Here is a 13,772-nt window from a genome sequence, read left to right on the forward strand (position 1 = left end):
GCACACTGAATCAAGTTCTTTTCAGTTGCTCTGATAACACACCATGCTCACTGCGGCTTATGGAAGAAAAGTTCTGTTGGGGCTTACAGTTCCAAAGGGTCAGAGTCCATATGGCCAGGACAACATGCGACACACACCAGTCATAGCAGCAAAAGCACAGAGCTGAGCTCACGTCTTGAACTGCAGGCAAAGATGAAGGTAAACTCGAAGTGACCTTGGGCTTCTGATCTCAAAGCCTGCCCCCAGTGGTGTACTTCCCTCATCAAAGTTGCACCCACCACCTAAACCTCCCCCAAACAGTGCCACCTAGTGGATATCAAATATTCAAGTCCCTGAGATAATGAGGGGCATTTCTCACTGAAACTACCACACACACCAAGGCCATCAGTAAGATGTTAATGAGTATAGTTGTTGCTCTAGCTAGAACTTCAAGTACAGTGGGAGAGGATGGAGGGAGAGCGCGCTGGGAGAGAAGACTGGAATAGGGGGTCCTTTGGGGTCAAGCTGCAAACTCCCAGGAATTTAAGAGGGTAAACCTAAGACTCCTAATACTGGGGTTATGGAGCCTGAACGGGCCACCTTCTGTAGCCAGGCAAGGCTTCCAGTGGAGGGATTGGAACACCAACCCAGCCACAAAACCTTCGACCTACAGCTTGTCCTGCCTGCAAGATGTACTGGGAAAGCTGGGCGTGGTGGCGCACACCTTTAATCCCAGCACTCAGGGAGGCAGAGGCGGGCAATTGCTGTGAGTTCAAAGTCTGGTCTACAAAGTGGGTTCAGGACAGCCACGGCTACACAGAGAAACCCTGTCTGGAAAAACAAAACAAAAAACAAACAAACAAAAGATGTGCTGGAGTAAATATGGTGCAGAAATTGTGGGAATAGCCAACCAATGACTGGTCCAGTCTGAGATATATGCCATGGGAGGGAGCCCACCCCTAATACTGCCTGGAAGGACAGGACCCAGAGGTTGGATAGCCCAGAGACCTAGGATAGAACCAAAAAGTCAAGGAAATGATTCCTCAAGATCCTCTGCTATGCATTGAAGCCTAGCCTAGCATACGTCAAAGAGGCGTCATCTAGCAATTAATGGGAGCAGATGCAGAGACCCACAGCCAAACCTTAGGTTGAGCTTAGAGAATCCTGCAAAGGAGGGAGAGGAGGGCTTGAAGGAGCCAGAGGGGTCCAGAACATCACAAGAAAACTGACAGAATCAGCTAACCTGGGCACACAGGGGTTCACAGAAACTGAATTGACAATCAGGAGCCTGCATAGGTCTGACCTAGGCTCTTTGCATAAATTACGATTGTGTAGCTTGGTCTTCCTGTGGGACTCCTAACAGTGTGAGCGGGGGCTGTCTCTGACTCTTTTGCCTGCTTTGGGGACTATTTTTCTCCTACTGGGTTTCCTGGTGCAGCCTTAATATAAGGGTTGATGCCTAGTTTTACTGCAGCTTGATATGCATGGGTGGTTGCCGTCCTTGGGAGGCCTGGCCTTTTTCTGGAGGAGGAGTAAGTATGGGGGAGAGGGGAAACAGAAGGGAGGGACTGGAAGGAGAGGGGGAGGGGAAACTGTGCTAGGGATGTAATATATGTTACTGAGATGGCCACTGAGTCATTAAGTTCCCTGGTAGCTGTCTTCTGCAGCCAAGCCGGGCAGTATGAGAAGCTGCCACACTGCAAGATGGGTGCATCTTCTGGAAAGCTGTGTATGCACTTGAAACAGACCTCTCTAGGAGGCATTGTCTTTACGAGGATCTTGGAATAATGGCCCTGAATGTAAAAGTTTGTATTCTTGCCAACAGGCGGGCGTAGCAAGGGTCCCACAAGCTCGTAAGTTGCAGCTCCATCTTTGCACTTCATAGACGAGTTGGGTTTTTTTGTTTTGTTTTGTTTGTTTTTGTTTTCAAAGACACTGTGGTAAGAAGGCCACGTGACAGTATACTGTGCCATTTTTCAGCTTGGGAATGTCACCGAGAACACAGAAGTGGCTTCATGAACATATGGCTTCCACAAAACGTAACAACCAAGTTGGGTTTCCTTTTTATGTTTGTTGTCATTTTGTTTTTAACATAACATTTCTATTGGTCCTCTGGGACTTTAATATCCTTCACTGATTACACTTACTTCCCTGTCATTCTGTGTGTGCTCCCCCACACTTGTGACAACCTCCCCACACACAAACAAAAATTCAAAACAAATCAAGTCTGTTTTGTGTTGTCTATATACTTCTTGGAACGTGGTCAAACTTTCAGTGGCCTGCTCCTTAATATGACTGAGTCCTTCCCAGGCCCCTACAGAAGGCATCAGTTGTGGAAATCTACACTTCAGCATCCTCATCTCACTTTTAAGAGTTCTTTGGCAGCTTCCTGTCTAGGTTGTTATATTTTGGGGGTAGGGGTTGAGGTTGGGGTTGGAGGAGAGGTTGTCCTGGAAGCCTTCCATGTCCTTCCCTCTCAGCTATGCATCTGCAGTCATCGGTATCACAGCAAAAGTAGCCTCCTTGGTCTTCCCAGTCAGTGGGAGCACGGAGCAGGGGCTTCCAATGGTTTCTAGCGACAGACAAACACAACTCTTGGCTTCAGTAGGACCACGGACCCAGACAAGGCCCTCTGAGACAGCCTGGACCGAGGACATCAGTGTGGCTTCAGGTTGCAGCACAAGCCGGTGGTAACATGGGCCATGGACATCAACACAGACCCCAGCTTTGGGAGGACTATGGACTCGACATAGATGGCCCTCAGCATCAGCACAGGCCCAGACACCACCAAGGCCTCAGGTGGCAGCGCAGCCTGCATCATGGTGGCCCCCAGTGGCTGCAGGGTCTGTGGACATCTTCGTGGCTTCAGGCTGCAGCACAGACTCCAGGCACCTCCATGGCTCTCGGTGGTAACTCGAGCCACAGACATCAATACTTGGGGTGAGGTTGGGGGACGGGGAGACAGCTGGTGGCTCACAACAGAGCTCGTCAATGATGACTCCTAATTGTCAATGCAGTTTTTAAAATAGATTTATTATGTATACAGTGCTGCCTGTATGTACATTTGCACTCCAGAAGAGGGCATCAGATCACATTTTAGATGGTTGTGAGCCACCATGTGGTTGCTGGGAATTGAACTCAGGACTTGGGGAAGGACAGCCAGTGCCCTTAACCTCTGAGCCATCTCTCCAGCCCGTAAATGCAGGTTTTTATATCACAGAATAGTTTTCTTTTTCAGTGCTATCATGTTCATGCGTGTCCTACCAAATTACAGTCAGCACCCATCTCAACCCTATATTAAAACAAAACAAACAAAACCCCTTTCTAAGATGGTACCAACCAAGTTGCCCATCATGGCTTTGAACTTAGTGTGCCTTCCAGACAGGCCCTTGTCCTCCTCCTGCTGCTGCTGGGTAGCTGGGATTCCAAGTGTGGACCAGCAGGTAAGGATGAGAACAGGATCAGTGCCTTCTGGTACAGAAGAAGAATTGAACACAAATACATATAACCGAACAGGAAGAGATGAGAACCTTTAGAAGTTCTACATAAGTCCTGGCAATTTATTTACTTGAGCTGAACATAAATAGTGTCTTTTTTTTAAATCCCCATAATTGACATAATTGCATAATTGACTGCTACAAATGAATTCAGCATGTCTTTATTAAGTGGATGATTAAAGGAACTAGAATTCTAACCTTTAAGTTCAACCATAGAATTCCCTACTCATTCTCGTTTTGATGTTTCTGGTATTAACAGCCATGGTTTAAAAAAAAAAAAAAAAAAAAAAAAAAAAAAAACTAAATTAACCCACTTATTGCAGGCTAGGCAAGTCTCAAACGGTAGCGCTTCTACTGGTCTTTCAGTTCCTTGAGTCTTCTGATGGCAGACTTCACTGTGACGGCAGAAGTGGTCCAGGCCCCACCAGCCACTATTTTCATGCAGGAACCACAGTGCCAGATGTCAATGGCTCTCTTCATCTTGGTCTTGCCACAGAAGAAGCAAGTGTAATTGACATGCTGGCTGATTTCAATTTTCTTCACCATTTTTCGGAGGGAGGCGCCATAGCAGGTCCCGTATTTCCCGATGATCCCGACCTTCTTGGTGCATTTAGCCATCCTGCCAGAACAGAAGGCCCCTTGGTTAAATTTTTACATTTTCTCTGTTTATAAAATCGGAAAAGGACGTTCGTGAGCTCACATGCGCCCCCTAGCGGCAGAAGACTAACAGACATTGCTTTAAGTTTGTTTAGGAATACATTATTGCTTTTTTGGTAGATTATTGCTCAATGTTTGAGTAATCTGACTCAATCTTTCCAGTAAGGGTTGGAATGAGAGGCTACTATTCAGATTCTAGGGAAACAGACCTTCCCAGCTGTTCTTCTGTGGAGCCAGGCTTGAGAAGAACTACTTTAAGTCTCTTCCACGTTGCTCAGGTTACAAACAACTCAAGAAGGCCGAAGACAAAGTAATTTTAAATTGTAACTCAGTAGCATAAATACCTGCAGAGAAGACTATAGCAGTGGGGGTAACAGCAAGGTTTGTAAGTTTCTAAACAACTAGCAAGAGAAAGTATAAATAAATGTGGCGTTTTAGTTGGCAGAAGTGTTGGGTGACTCCTGCACACCTCCTACTGTCCTCTCTCTATCAAACCTCCTGCCTCAGCCTTCGTAGTGCTGAAAGGACCAGGTCTGGGCAGCAGTGGCCACACTGGTTGTGCTGCCCGTTTAGATCAGTGAAGTCCCCAAGTAGGCAAAGAAACGTTCCGCATTTGAATTACGTTTCTGTTCTTGCTCTTCTCCCCAACCCAGGGCCATGCTCACAGTAGGTGCACACTCTGCTGCTAAGCTAAGCTCCAGCCCACACAAATACTAATGTTCCTAAACCAGCCATTCCATTGCTTCACACCTTAGGCTTGCCGTGAGCCTTGCATTAAGATTCCATTTGATTGCAAGCAACACTGGCTCATGGTGAAAGGATGGGTTGCTTTGTGGAAATGACGAGTCTAAGGGTAGTTTGATTTCAGATAAGCAGGGTCAAGGGCTTAAAGAGGCTGTGACTTCCACACATCTGCCTGGCTTTATCCTGCTGGTGTATTTTCCCAGGGTGTAGGCAGGAGCACCCATGTACCTGCAAGCAAACCAGTTACCTTCCTCATGGCTTGGGCATTCATCTTAAGTAGGGTTCTTTTGGCTGTTTTGGATCTTGTGTGCGCCCCACCCATTTCTCAGCCATCACTGAAGTTGGAGAGGTAAGAGCTTGGCTAGGGTCTAAGCCTCTTGTTTATTTGTCCCTGTGGCAGTGAGTCGGCAGCCCCGTGCGCCCCACCCATTTCTCAGCCATCACTGAAGTTGGAGAGCTTGGCTAGGGTCTAAGCCCTCTTGTTTGTTTGTCCCTGTGGCAGTGAGTCGGCAGCCCCGTCAGCATACTGCAGGGTCAAAGTGTTTCCAAGGCAATGACAATGGCCTTGGGAACCTTAATGGGCAGAGAACGTCCACTCTCCTCACTCATTTCAGAATGATTTGTATTGACCCAATGCCAGATAGTAGCTCTGAACTTGTGTGTGCTCACCTCAAGTACCCCAACCTGCGCGGTTGTGTGTGAATGGGAAATATATGAGGAGGCAGCTGGGCGACAGCTGTTACGTTGCTCAACAATTTGATTTCCATCCAAGTTGTAATTTGAACTTAACAATAATGTGATAGGTTAGGTTCACACACTATGTTATAATGAAAAATTAACCATGAGCTTGCAGCATGTGGGAGGGACAATAGGCTGGTGTTAGTGTGCTGGCCATCTCTCTCTTTTGTTCAAAAAAGGGTCTCACAGGTAGTTCAGTGTAATTCAAACTGGATTAATTTCCAGAACCTTGGTTGGTTGGTTTGTGGCCTTTTTGGTAATTTGTCTTTTGTTTCTGTTTGGGAGCTGAGGACAGGCCCAGAGCCTTGTGCCTGGTAGGCCCTGCCACGGAGAAAGTTCCCAAGCCCTAGGGTCTAACAACTTGAAAACAGAGGCTGCTCTTGGGACAATATTTTTTTAAATTTTATTAATTTATTCAGATTACAACTCAATTGTTATCCCATCATTTGTATCCTCCCATTCCTCCCTCCCTCCTGCTTTCATCCTATTCCCCTCCCCTATGTCTGTGACCGAGGGGGACCTCCTCCCCCTCTATCTGGTCATAGGCTATCAAGTCTCATCTTGGTAGCCTGCTTATTCTTTCTTTGAGTGCCGCCAGGGCTCCCCACCAAGGGGAGGTGGTCAACTATGGGGCAGCAGAGCTCCTCTTGGGACAATATTTCAGCTCTTCAATAAAACCTGCAAAGATGCTATTGAACATAACTAAGCTTTCAAACCGTTCCTAGTCCGTGATAAGCCTTGAGAGAGCCGATGAAACACAGGCCAACTGAAGCAGATGAATGATGGCTGCACGCTCAATTCTAGAACTTTCAGAAAATGTAGTTATCCGTTGCGTAGTAGACTTTTAAACACAGTTGTATTTGTATTTATGTGTGCCTTTGAGAGTATATGTACACGTGTATGTCACCCACAGAAGCCAAAAGAAGGTAACGAGTCCCTTGGAGCTAGAGGTTCACCTGTTTGCCCTCTGCCCAAGCCATGTACTAAGATACAAAGTCCGATCCCAAGAGAGCAACAGACCCTCCTCACTGGCCGGGTTGATGCTCCGGTCCATTCATGTGGTAAATAGACCTGTGACAAGTCTGTTCTTTGTACAGTGAATATTTGTAAGAAACCAAGTAACTGGTAGGATTTGTGCTGGATTCTGGGCCCTCTCTACAAGAAGAACATGTGAATGATCTGCAAAGTTCACCCAGAATGTGTTTTTGGGGAGCTTGCAGGCCCCAGGAACAAACCAGCTCTTCTACTGTTTTACTAAATGGACCTAGTTTCAAACTGCTCCCTAAACTCATAGATCAGTGGAGCTCCCAGACTTCGTTAAGTAGTAAATTCTAGTTAACGTAGAAACTCACAGCCGGTCAAAGGGTACAGACTAAGAGACTGAGGCAGGCTCAGACACAAATAGGGCATATCCCAATCCTCTGCAAGGCTTAGGGGTCATTGGGAAAGAGGGAATGGAGAAATTATAAGAGCAGAGAGTTGGGGAGGATCAAGCAAAACTGTGTCTTCAGAGCACAGCAGGACCTAACGTATTCACAGACTCACAAACTCACAGACTCACAGTGGCTGCCAGTCAACACTAGCATGAGTCGGGAGGGGCTCATGAGCCCCACTCCTAGCTGAGGCGTTATGAACCTCTGATGGCTTCTAGGGGAGAGTCAATTTCCTTTAGGGGTGTGGTTCTTGGTAAGTTAACCATGCTCCTCCAGTGGATGCCCCACATCAAGAAGTGTGCGTGGGGGCAGCACAATGGGTTAATAAATAAAAGAGGACATGGAGGGGGTAAGAAGGTGGGGACGGATCTAGATGGAGTTGAGCATTAATATGATCAAAATACATTGTATGAAATCCTCAAAAATTAGTAAAATATTTTTAAATTAAATATTAATAAAATAGACTATATACCAAAATAAGAAAGAAGAGCCCAGAAATCTACTAAAAAAAAGTGAAAGGACACCTGAAAATATCACAAGATGGGACAATGGAGAAGTAACCTGGACACAGCTTCAGCCGTGAAACCCATGGCTGTAAGAGGAAACATCTACTGCCACTGGTTTGTTTTGACCAGTACAGGGAATTGAGCCTTCAGTATCAGTTTGTGAAAAAAGAGGATCCTCCCCCAAACAACTCTTTCAAATCGGAACATGATATGCAAACCAACACACTCACAAACTGCAGCGCAATAGCACAAGAAACATGGGCGAGTAAGGCAAAAGATGACAAACCCTCAGCTATTAGACTCAAAGACACTGAAATATGTAAAAACAAAACAAAATAAATTAAGACTGTCTTGAGGACCTATCAAACTCTAATCAGAATGACACACAAACGATACCAATGCTGCTGATGTGGGGAAAGTGGAGCCCCCTTTGAACTACTGGTGAAAGTGTAAAATGGCTCAGTGACTATGGAAATCACTGTGGAGATGCCTCAAAACAAAGCAAAGCCTGTAGCTAGAACTTCCGTGTGACCCAGCTGTACCACTCATGGATATATATACCCAAAAGACTGTAAGGGAACATAACTGCAGACACTTGCACGTCCTTGCTCATGGCCCGCCCTGTTCACAGTAGGCAGTAAATGGAACCATCTGGGATGTCTATCAAGAGACGAATGGGAAAAGAAAATGTGGTACGCAGTGGAATCTAATATAGCTGTAAAGAAAGAGGAAATGATGATTACTTGCTGGAAAATGGGCAAAACTCATCATTATATTAAGGAAAGTAAGGCAGGCTCATAAAAACAAACACCACACGCTTTCTCTTATATGCAAAACCCAGATTTTAAATTATATACCCAGAAGTTGGAGAGAAGATGTCTCATTGGGGAAGAGGCACTGGCTGCTCTTGCAGAGGACCCAGGTTCAGTTCTCAGCACCTACATGGCATCTTACAACCATCTGTAATTCCAATTCCAGGGGATCTGATTCTGTCTTCTGGTCTCTGTATACTGTAGGCACATACACGGTACATAGAAATATATGTAGGCAAAGCCACTCCTACATAAAAGCTATTTTTTAGACTTAACAAAAGAATGAAAGAAAATGAAACAACAAAGAACTTAACATGCAGATAATCTTAGTTTGCAGAATGATTGCTATTTTGAAATTGCAAACTAGCTTCCTGCTTTTGAGATAATTTTAGTGTTTAATAAATGTTTCTAGAGTCTATGTTCCACACAATTTAAAGAGCTTCCGTGCTTGTCCATGCTGGTCCATGTGAACTATTTTTAGATAGTCAGTGAAGAGGATAGGAATTGAAAACACTCATAGGTGTTATGCCCAAATTTTGAGAGACTCCCTGAACAGACCACACAAGAGCCAAGTCCAAATACAATGGCAAGGAAGTCTTTATTGCAGATTCAAACCTGGGCCACCTGTCCCAGGAAGTGACCCTGAGTCTCAATTGAGAGGGTATTTTTTTATAGGTTTTAGACAAAGAAATGGGTTGTACAGTATAAGATTGGATGGCACTTGGGCAGAAAAGCTGCAAGCAGGGAGTTACAAACCTTGGCGTTTCATGGTTGGGTAATAGGTGTAGGGGCAAGTTGGCCTATAGAAAAGATTGGTTGAAGCAGTCATGGGGGCATTAGGAATTTTGGCCTGGCTTCTCCTAATTGGTTGTTGCTATGTGCCAGACCACCTGCTGGTCAGCTTGACCAGCAGACAGTATATTTGGACTTTCCCAAGGTGAGCTAATTGTGTTGCTAGGGAGTATTTTTTCTGTTTAGACTAATTTGTGGTTTTCTGGAGTCTGAGTTCAGCCCTTGGCTATGTTTAAACAGAAAATGGAGCTTCTTTTACAAAATGGAGTTTGTCTGGTCCTTTCATAGGACACGTGAGCACAATATTGTGAATGTTTCACCTAATAATGACATGTGGGATTATGGGTTTGTTGTTTGTGTAAAGTCATTCTTCTGTGACTTTTTTTCATTGTGTTTTATACAAATATCCATCCATGATATTTAAAATAAGAAGAGCATTCAGCACACTTCAAGACAGTCCAGAGAGTTCAGTAATTACGTAGCTGATTTCTTTTCTTAAAAAAAAAAAAAAAAAAAAAAAAATATATATATATATATATATATATATATATATATATATATATATATTATGTATACAGTGTCCTGCCTGCATATGTGCCTGCCCACCAGAAGAGGGCACCAGATCTCATTATATATGGTTATGAGCCACCATGTGGTTGCTGGGAATTGAACTCAGGACCTTTGGAAGAGTAGCCAGTGCTCTTAACCTCTGAGCCATCTCTCCAGCCCCCAGTGTTGTTGATTTCTGATTGCACATTTAGTTAGAACATCCCTATCTCTAGCCTTCTTTTCTCAACTTCATTTTCAGTATAATATTTAAACCAGTGTTTAAGTAAGAAAGCTCTTGGCCCTCACATTTTCCTCAAATTTGGATTTCTTCTGCTTTGACTTAGCCAGTGCCACCTGTATTTCTGGGCTGCTTCTTCCCAAAGCCTTCTTAGGTCTAAGTAAGAGAATACACAGTGTGGGCAAGAAAACAGAGGTAAAGAGCCATTTGTAAATCGGTTGCAGCGCTCACTAACACTGATCTATCCCAGTCCTGAACTCTAGAAAGGCATGGATGACTCACAGCAATCTTTTATTTAGGGAGGAGGGGGCTCAAGACAGGGTTTCTCCATGTAGCTTTGGCTGTCCTAGACTCGCTTTGTAGACCAGGCTGGTCTCGAACTCACAGCGATACACCTGCCTCTGCTGGGATTACAGGTGTGTACCATCACACCCAGATGACTCACTGTAATCACTAAAGGCAAGTGCAACTTTTATTTTTACAACCAAACCAATGCATGTATATCACCAAAAACAGCAAGCATAGAAAAGACTGCAAAGACCACACTTAACTCTCCTTCCTCCCACGTGCACCTCAGCTTTCCAGAGGGCACCCCTCACAGTTTAAAAAAAAAAAATTCATTGATTCTTTGTGAATCTCACACCTGCACCAACCTTACTCATCTCCTTTCATATCTGCTCTCCACTATTGCAACCATCCTGCCAAAAGAAAACAAAAACCGAGCAGGGCATGGTGGTGCACGCCTTTAATCCCGTCACTCAGGAGGCAGAGGCAGGCAGATCAATGTGAGTTCGAGGCTAGCCTGGTCTGCAAAGTGAGTCTAGGAAAGCCAACGCTACACATAGAAACCCTGTCTTGAAAAAAACAAAAAACAAACAAACAAACAAAAAACCCAAACCCACCACCACAATAACAACAACAGCAAAAACCATTTCATTGTGGAAGCTGCAGTATTGTCACGCAATATACCCTTTGTCCACACATCTGAACTTGCAAAAGTTCATTTTAATGAAACATTGGTCTGGTTTGAGGCCTTTGGCTTCTGCTAGCTGGGACTCCTCTCGGATATCCGGTTGTTGCTCTGTGTCCTGGAGATCCTGCAGCTTTGGGTGTGCAGACTGGCCCTTTCATGCACTCCAGCAGTTCGTAGATAGGGTGGATGTTGAGGTGGGCCAACCCAAAGCCCTGGGTGGTAGCTGAGCTGGTCAGCCCACCAGCTCTCTCCCGTGCCCACACCACCAGCGTGAGCCCTCCAGCACTGCCCGGGCTAGCTCTAGCTCAACCAAGTGCTGCAGTGGACAAGGGGTGTGGTCAGCTCTCCAAGTCTCAGACCCTCAGGCAGACTCACCAGCACCCACGCCACCAGACTGTACAGGCTGGGACTTCCTAATGGCCTCGGGTGGCAGGGCAGACTACCCACATCAGGCTACGCCTCTCCACCCTGGCATCTCCGGCTTTGCCTCTCTTCATAGTGCTTAAACTATTTTGTTTTTCTTTCTCTCCAATCTATCCACCACACGCTTGCATATTGCAGTAGCTCCTGCTGTGAGCAGCCCATGTGGCAGCAGGCCTCTGGGTGTCTTTGGCCCAACCATGCCTTGTGGTGGCAGCCAGGCCTCTTCCATCACAGCTATTAGCTGTGTCTACTGATTCCTATTTTCAAGTTTTTGGGTGTTTTGTTTTGTGGAGACAGGATTTCTCTGTGGAGCCCTGGCTGTCCTGGAACTTATTTTGTAGACCAGGCTGGCTTTGAACTCAAAGATCTGCTTGCCTCTGCCTCCTGAGTGCTGGGATTAAAGGTGGGAGCCACTACTGCCCGGCTTCCAAGTATTTTTTAAAACTGAGAAATTGCTAGGCTGGACAGATTACTCAATGGTTAGAGCACACGCTGGTCTTGCAGAGGACAGAGATTCAGTTACGAACACCTATGCGGTAGTTAACAAATGCCAGTAACTCTAGTTCCAGAGGATCTGACGCCCTCTTCTGGCATCCACGGACACTGCACACATATGCACAGACATACATGCAGACATGTGGGAGCCTGCTGTAAGGTCGAAATCTGGTGTTTCCAGATAGCCTCTGAGCTCTGGGATTCCCTGTTTGCCTGATCTGTGGAACCCTAGGTCCCCTAAGGATCGTCAAATAGCCCGCAGGGAAGAGTACAGGCCAGACCCTTTCCTGATAAGAAACCAGTTCAGCAAGCACCTGGGGATTCTTGGAGCTACCCACTCTATGCTAATGAGATGTCTTGGAGTCTTGGCTTTCAACCAAAGGCCTTTTAACTGTATCTAGAGATTCTCCCCCACCACAGGATAATTAAGTACAGCTTTTTCCTCTTATGATAGGGCTGTTTTGTTACCTGTAGATTAATCATCCTGGCACCCCTAACTCCAGCAAATCAAACACATTCACTTTCAAAACTCCTCCCACTGCCCAAGGTTTATAATGTCTCTGATTCACGCAAATAAAGGCTTGCTCTCTCACTCCACTTGACCACCACGATCATCTGAGACTCATTTATTCTGGGGGACAATCACCACTGGATACCTGGGGCTTGACTACAGGTCAGGCAGTGATGATAGAATTGCCTTTGCAGCCACTCAAGCCCGCTCCATCTAGGTGAGCTTGGTGCTGACTGATGGTGAACCTCCCACCAGGCCCATGTCTCACCCCATCTGCCTTCAGGCCAACTGGGCCTGCATCTCACCGGGCCTGCATCTCACAGGGCCTACATCTCACCGGGCCTGCATCTCACCGGGCCTGCATCTCACCGGGCCTGCATCTCACCGGGCCTGCATCTCACCGGGCCTGCATCTCCCCGGGCCTGCATCTCACTGGGCCTGCATCTCACTGGGCCTGCATCTCACAGGGCCTGCATCTCACAGGGCCTGCATCTCACAGGGCCTGCATCTCACCGGGCCTGCATCTCACCGGGCCTGCATCTCCCCGGGCCTGCATCTCACTGGGCCTGCATCTCACCGGGCCTGCATCTCACAAGGTCTACATCTCACTGGGCCTGCATCTCACTGGGCCTGCCAAATTCCCACTGCTGTCTGATCTGATACCAGCAGTCTCATTTTAAAAGAGCTATCTAGTGCTCACTTCAGCAGCACGCATACTAAAATTAGAACGATACAGAGAAGATTAGCATGGCCCCTGTGCAAGGATGACACGTAAATTCGTGAAGCGTTCCATATTTTTTTGACTCTCTCCACTGTTGTCCTGGCTGTCTTCATAAGATCCCAACTCCTTCAGGTATTTGTTTTTAACAGGTAGCACATACACATTGAGTGGGTTAAAAAACAACCACAAAATTTGTAACTATAAATAAAATGATTCTTTGAATAAAAAAAAAAAGAGCTATCTGTAACACCCAGTGGAAAGCTCATTTCTACCTCCCTGGATGAGACCAGGAGCCTCGGCTTGAGCCCTCTAAGATGTTCTTGAGGTAGAAATGGGACCTTTTGTCTCAAGGTCCTTCTGTTCCTGTCCTGAAGCAAAAAGCACCTGGACTGGCCTACCGGACACGGAAGCCAGACTACCACAGGATGCAGAACGACACAGACAAAGAGGCCACACATGTAATAAAGAAATAAATACATCTTTTTTTTTTTTTTTGGAAACTGAGGTATTGGGCTGTCAAGGTGGCTCAGGCATGCACTCTTTGACAAGCTTTAGTGACCTGAGTTCTGCTCAGGAACCCACATGGGGAAAAGAGAGAACCAAAACAAACTCTAGAAAATTGTTCTCTGGCCTCCACGTGCACTCTACAGCACTCATGTCTGCACACAAACACACAAAATAAGTGAAGTGTAGTTCAAATCTAT

The 13,772-nt window shown here is 46.0% G+C and overlaps 1 protein-coding gene and 1 non-coding gene across 2 annotated transcripts; one reads left to right on the plus strand and one right to left on the minus strand.

Annotated features, from left to right (window-relative positions):
* Window positions 1-3,827: 3,827 nt before the first annotated feature.
* Window positions 3,828-4,207, minus strand: LOC127206559 (60S ribosomal protein L37a-like). The gene has a single exon (XM_051165872.1). The coding sequence runs from the start codon at window positions 4,092-4,094 to the stop codon at window positions 3,828-3,830; it is 267 nt and encodes an 88-aa protein (XP_051021829.1). The 5' UTR covers window positions 4,095-4,207.
* Window positions 4,208-13,039: 8,832 nt separating this feature from the next.
* Window positions 13,040-13,146, plus strand: LOC127208133 (U6 spliceosomal RNA). The gene has a single exon (XR_007833067.1). It is a non-coding gene; the product is annotated as a U6 spliceosomal RNA (small nuclear RNA).
* Window positions 13,147-13,772: the final 626 nt, after the last annotated feature.

The sequence above is a fragment of the Acomys russatus genome, chromosome 2 (genome assembly GCF_903995435.1).
Source record: "Acomys russatus chromosome 2, mAcoRus1.1, whole genome shotgun sequence".
Classification (NCBI taxonomy): domain Eukaryota; kingdom Metazoa; phylum Chordata; class Mammalia; order Rodentia; family Muridae; genus Acomys; species Acomys russatus.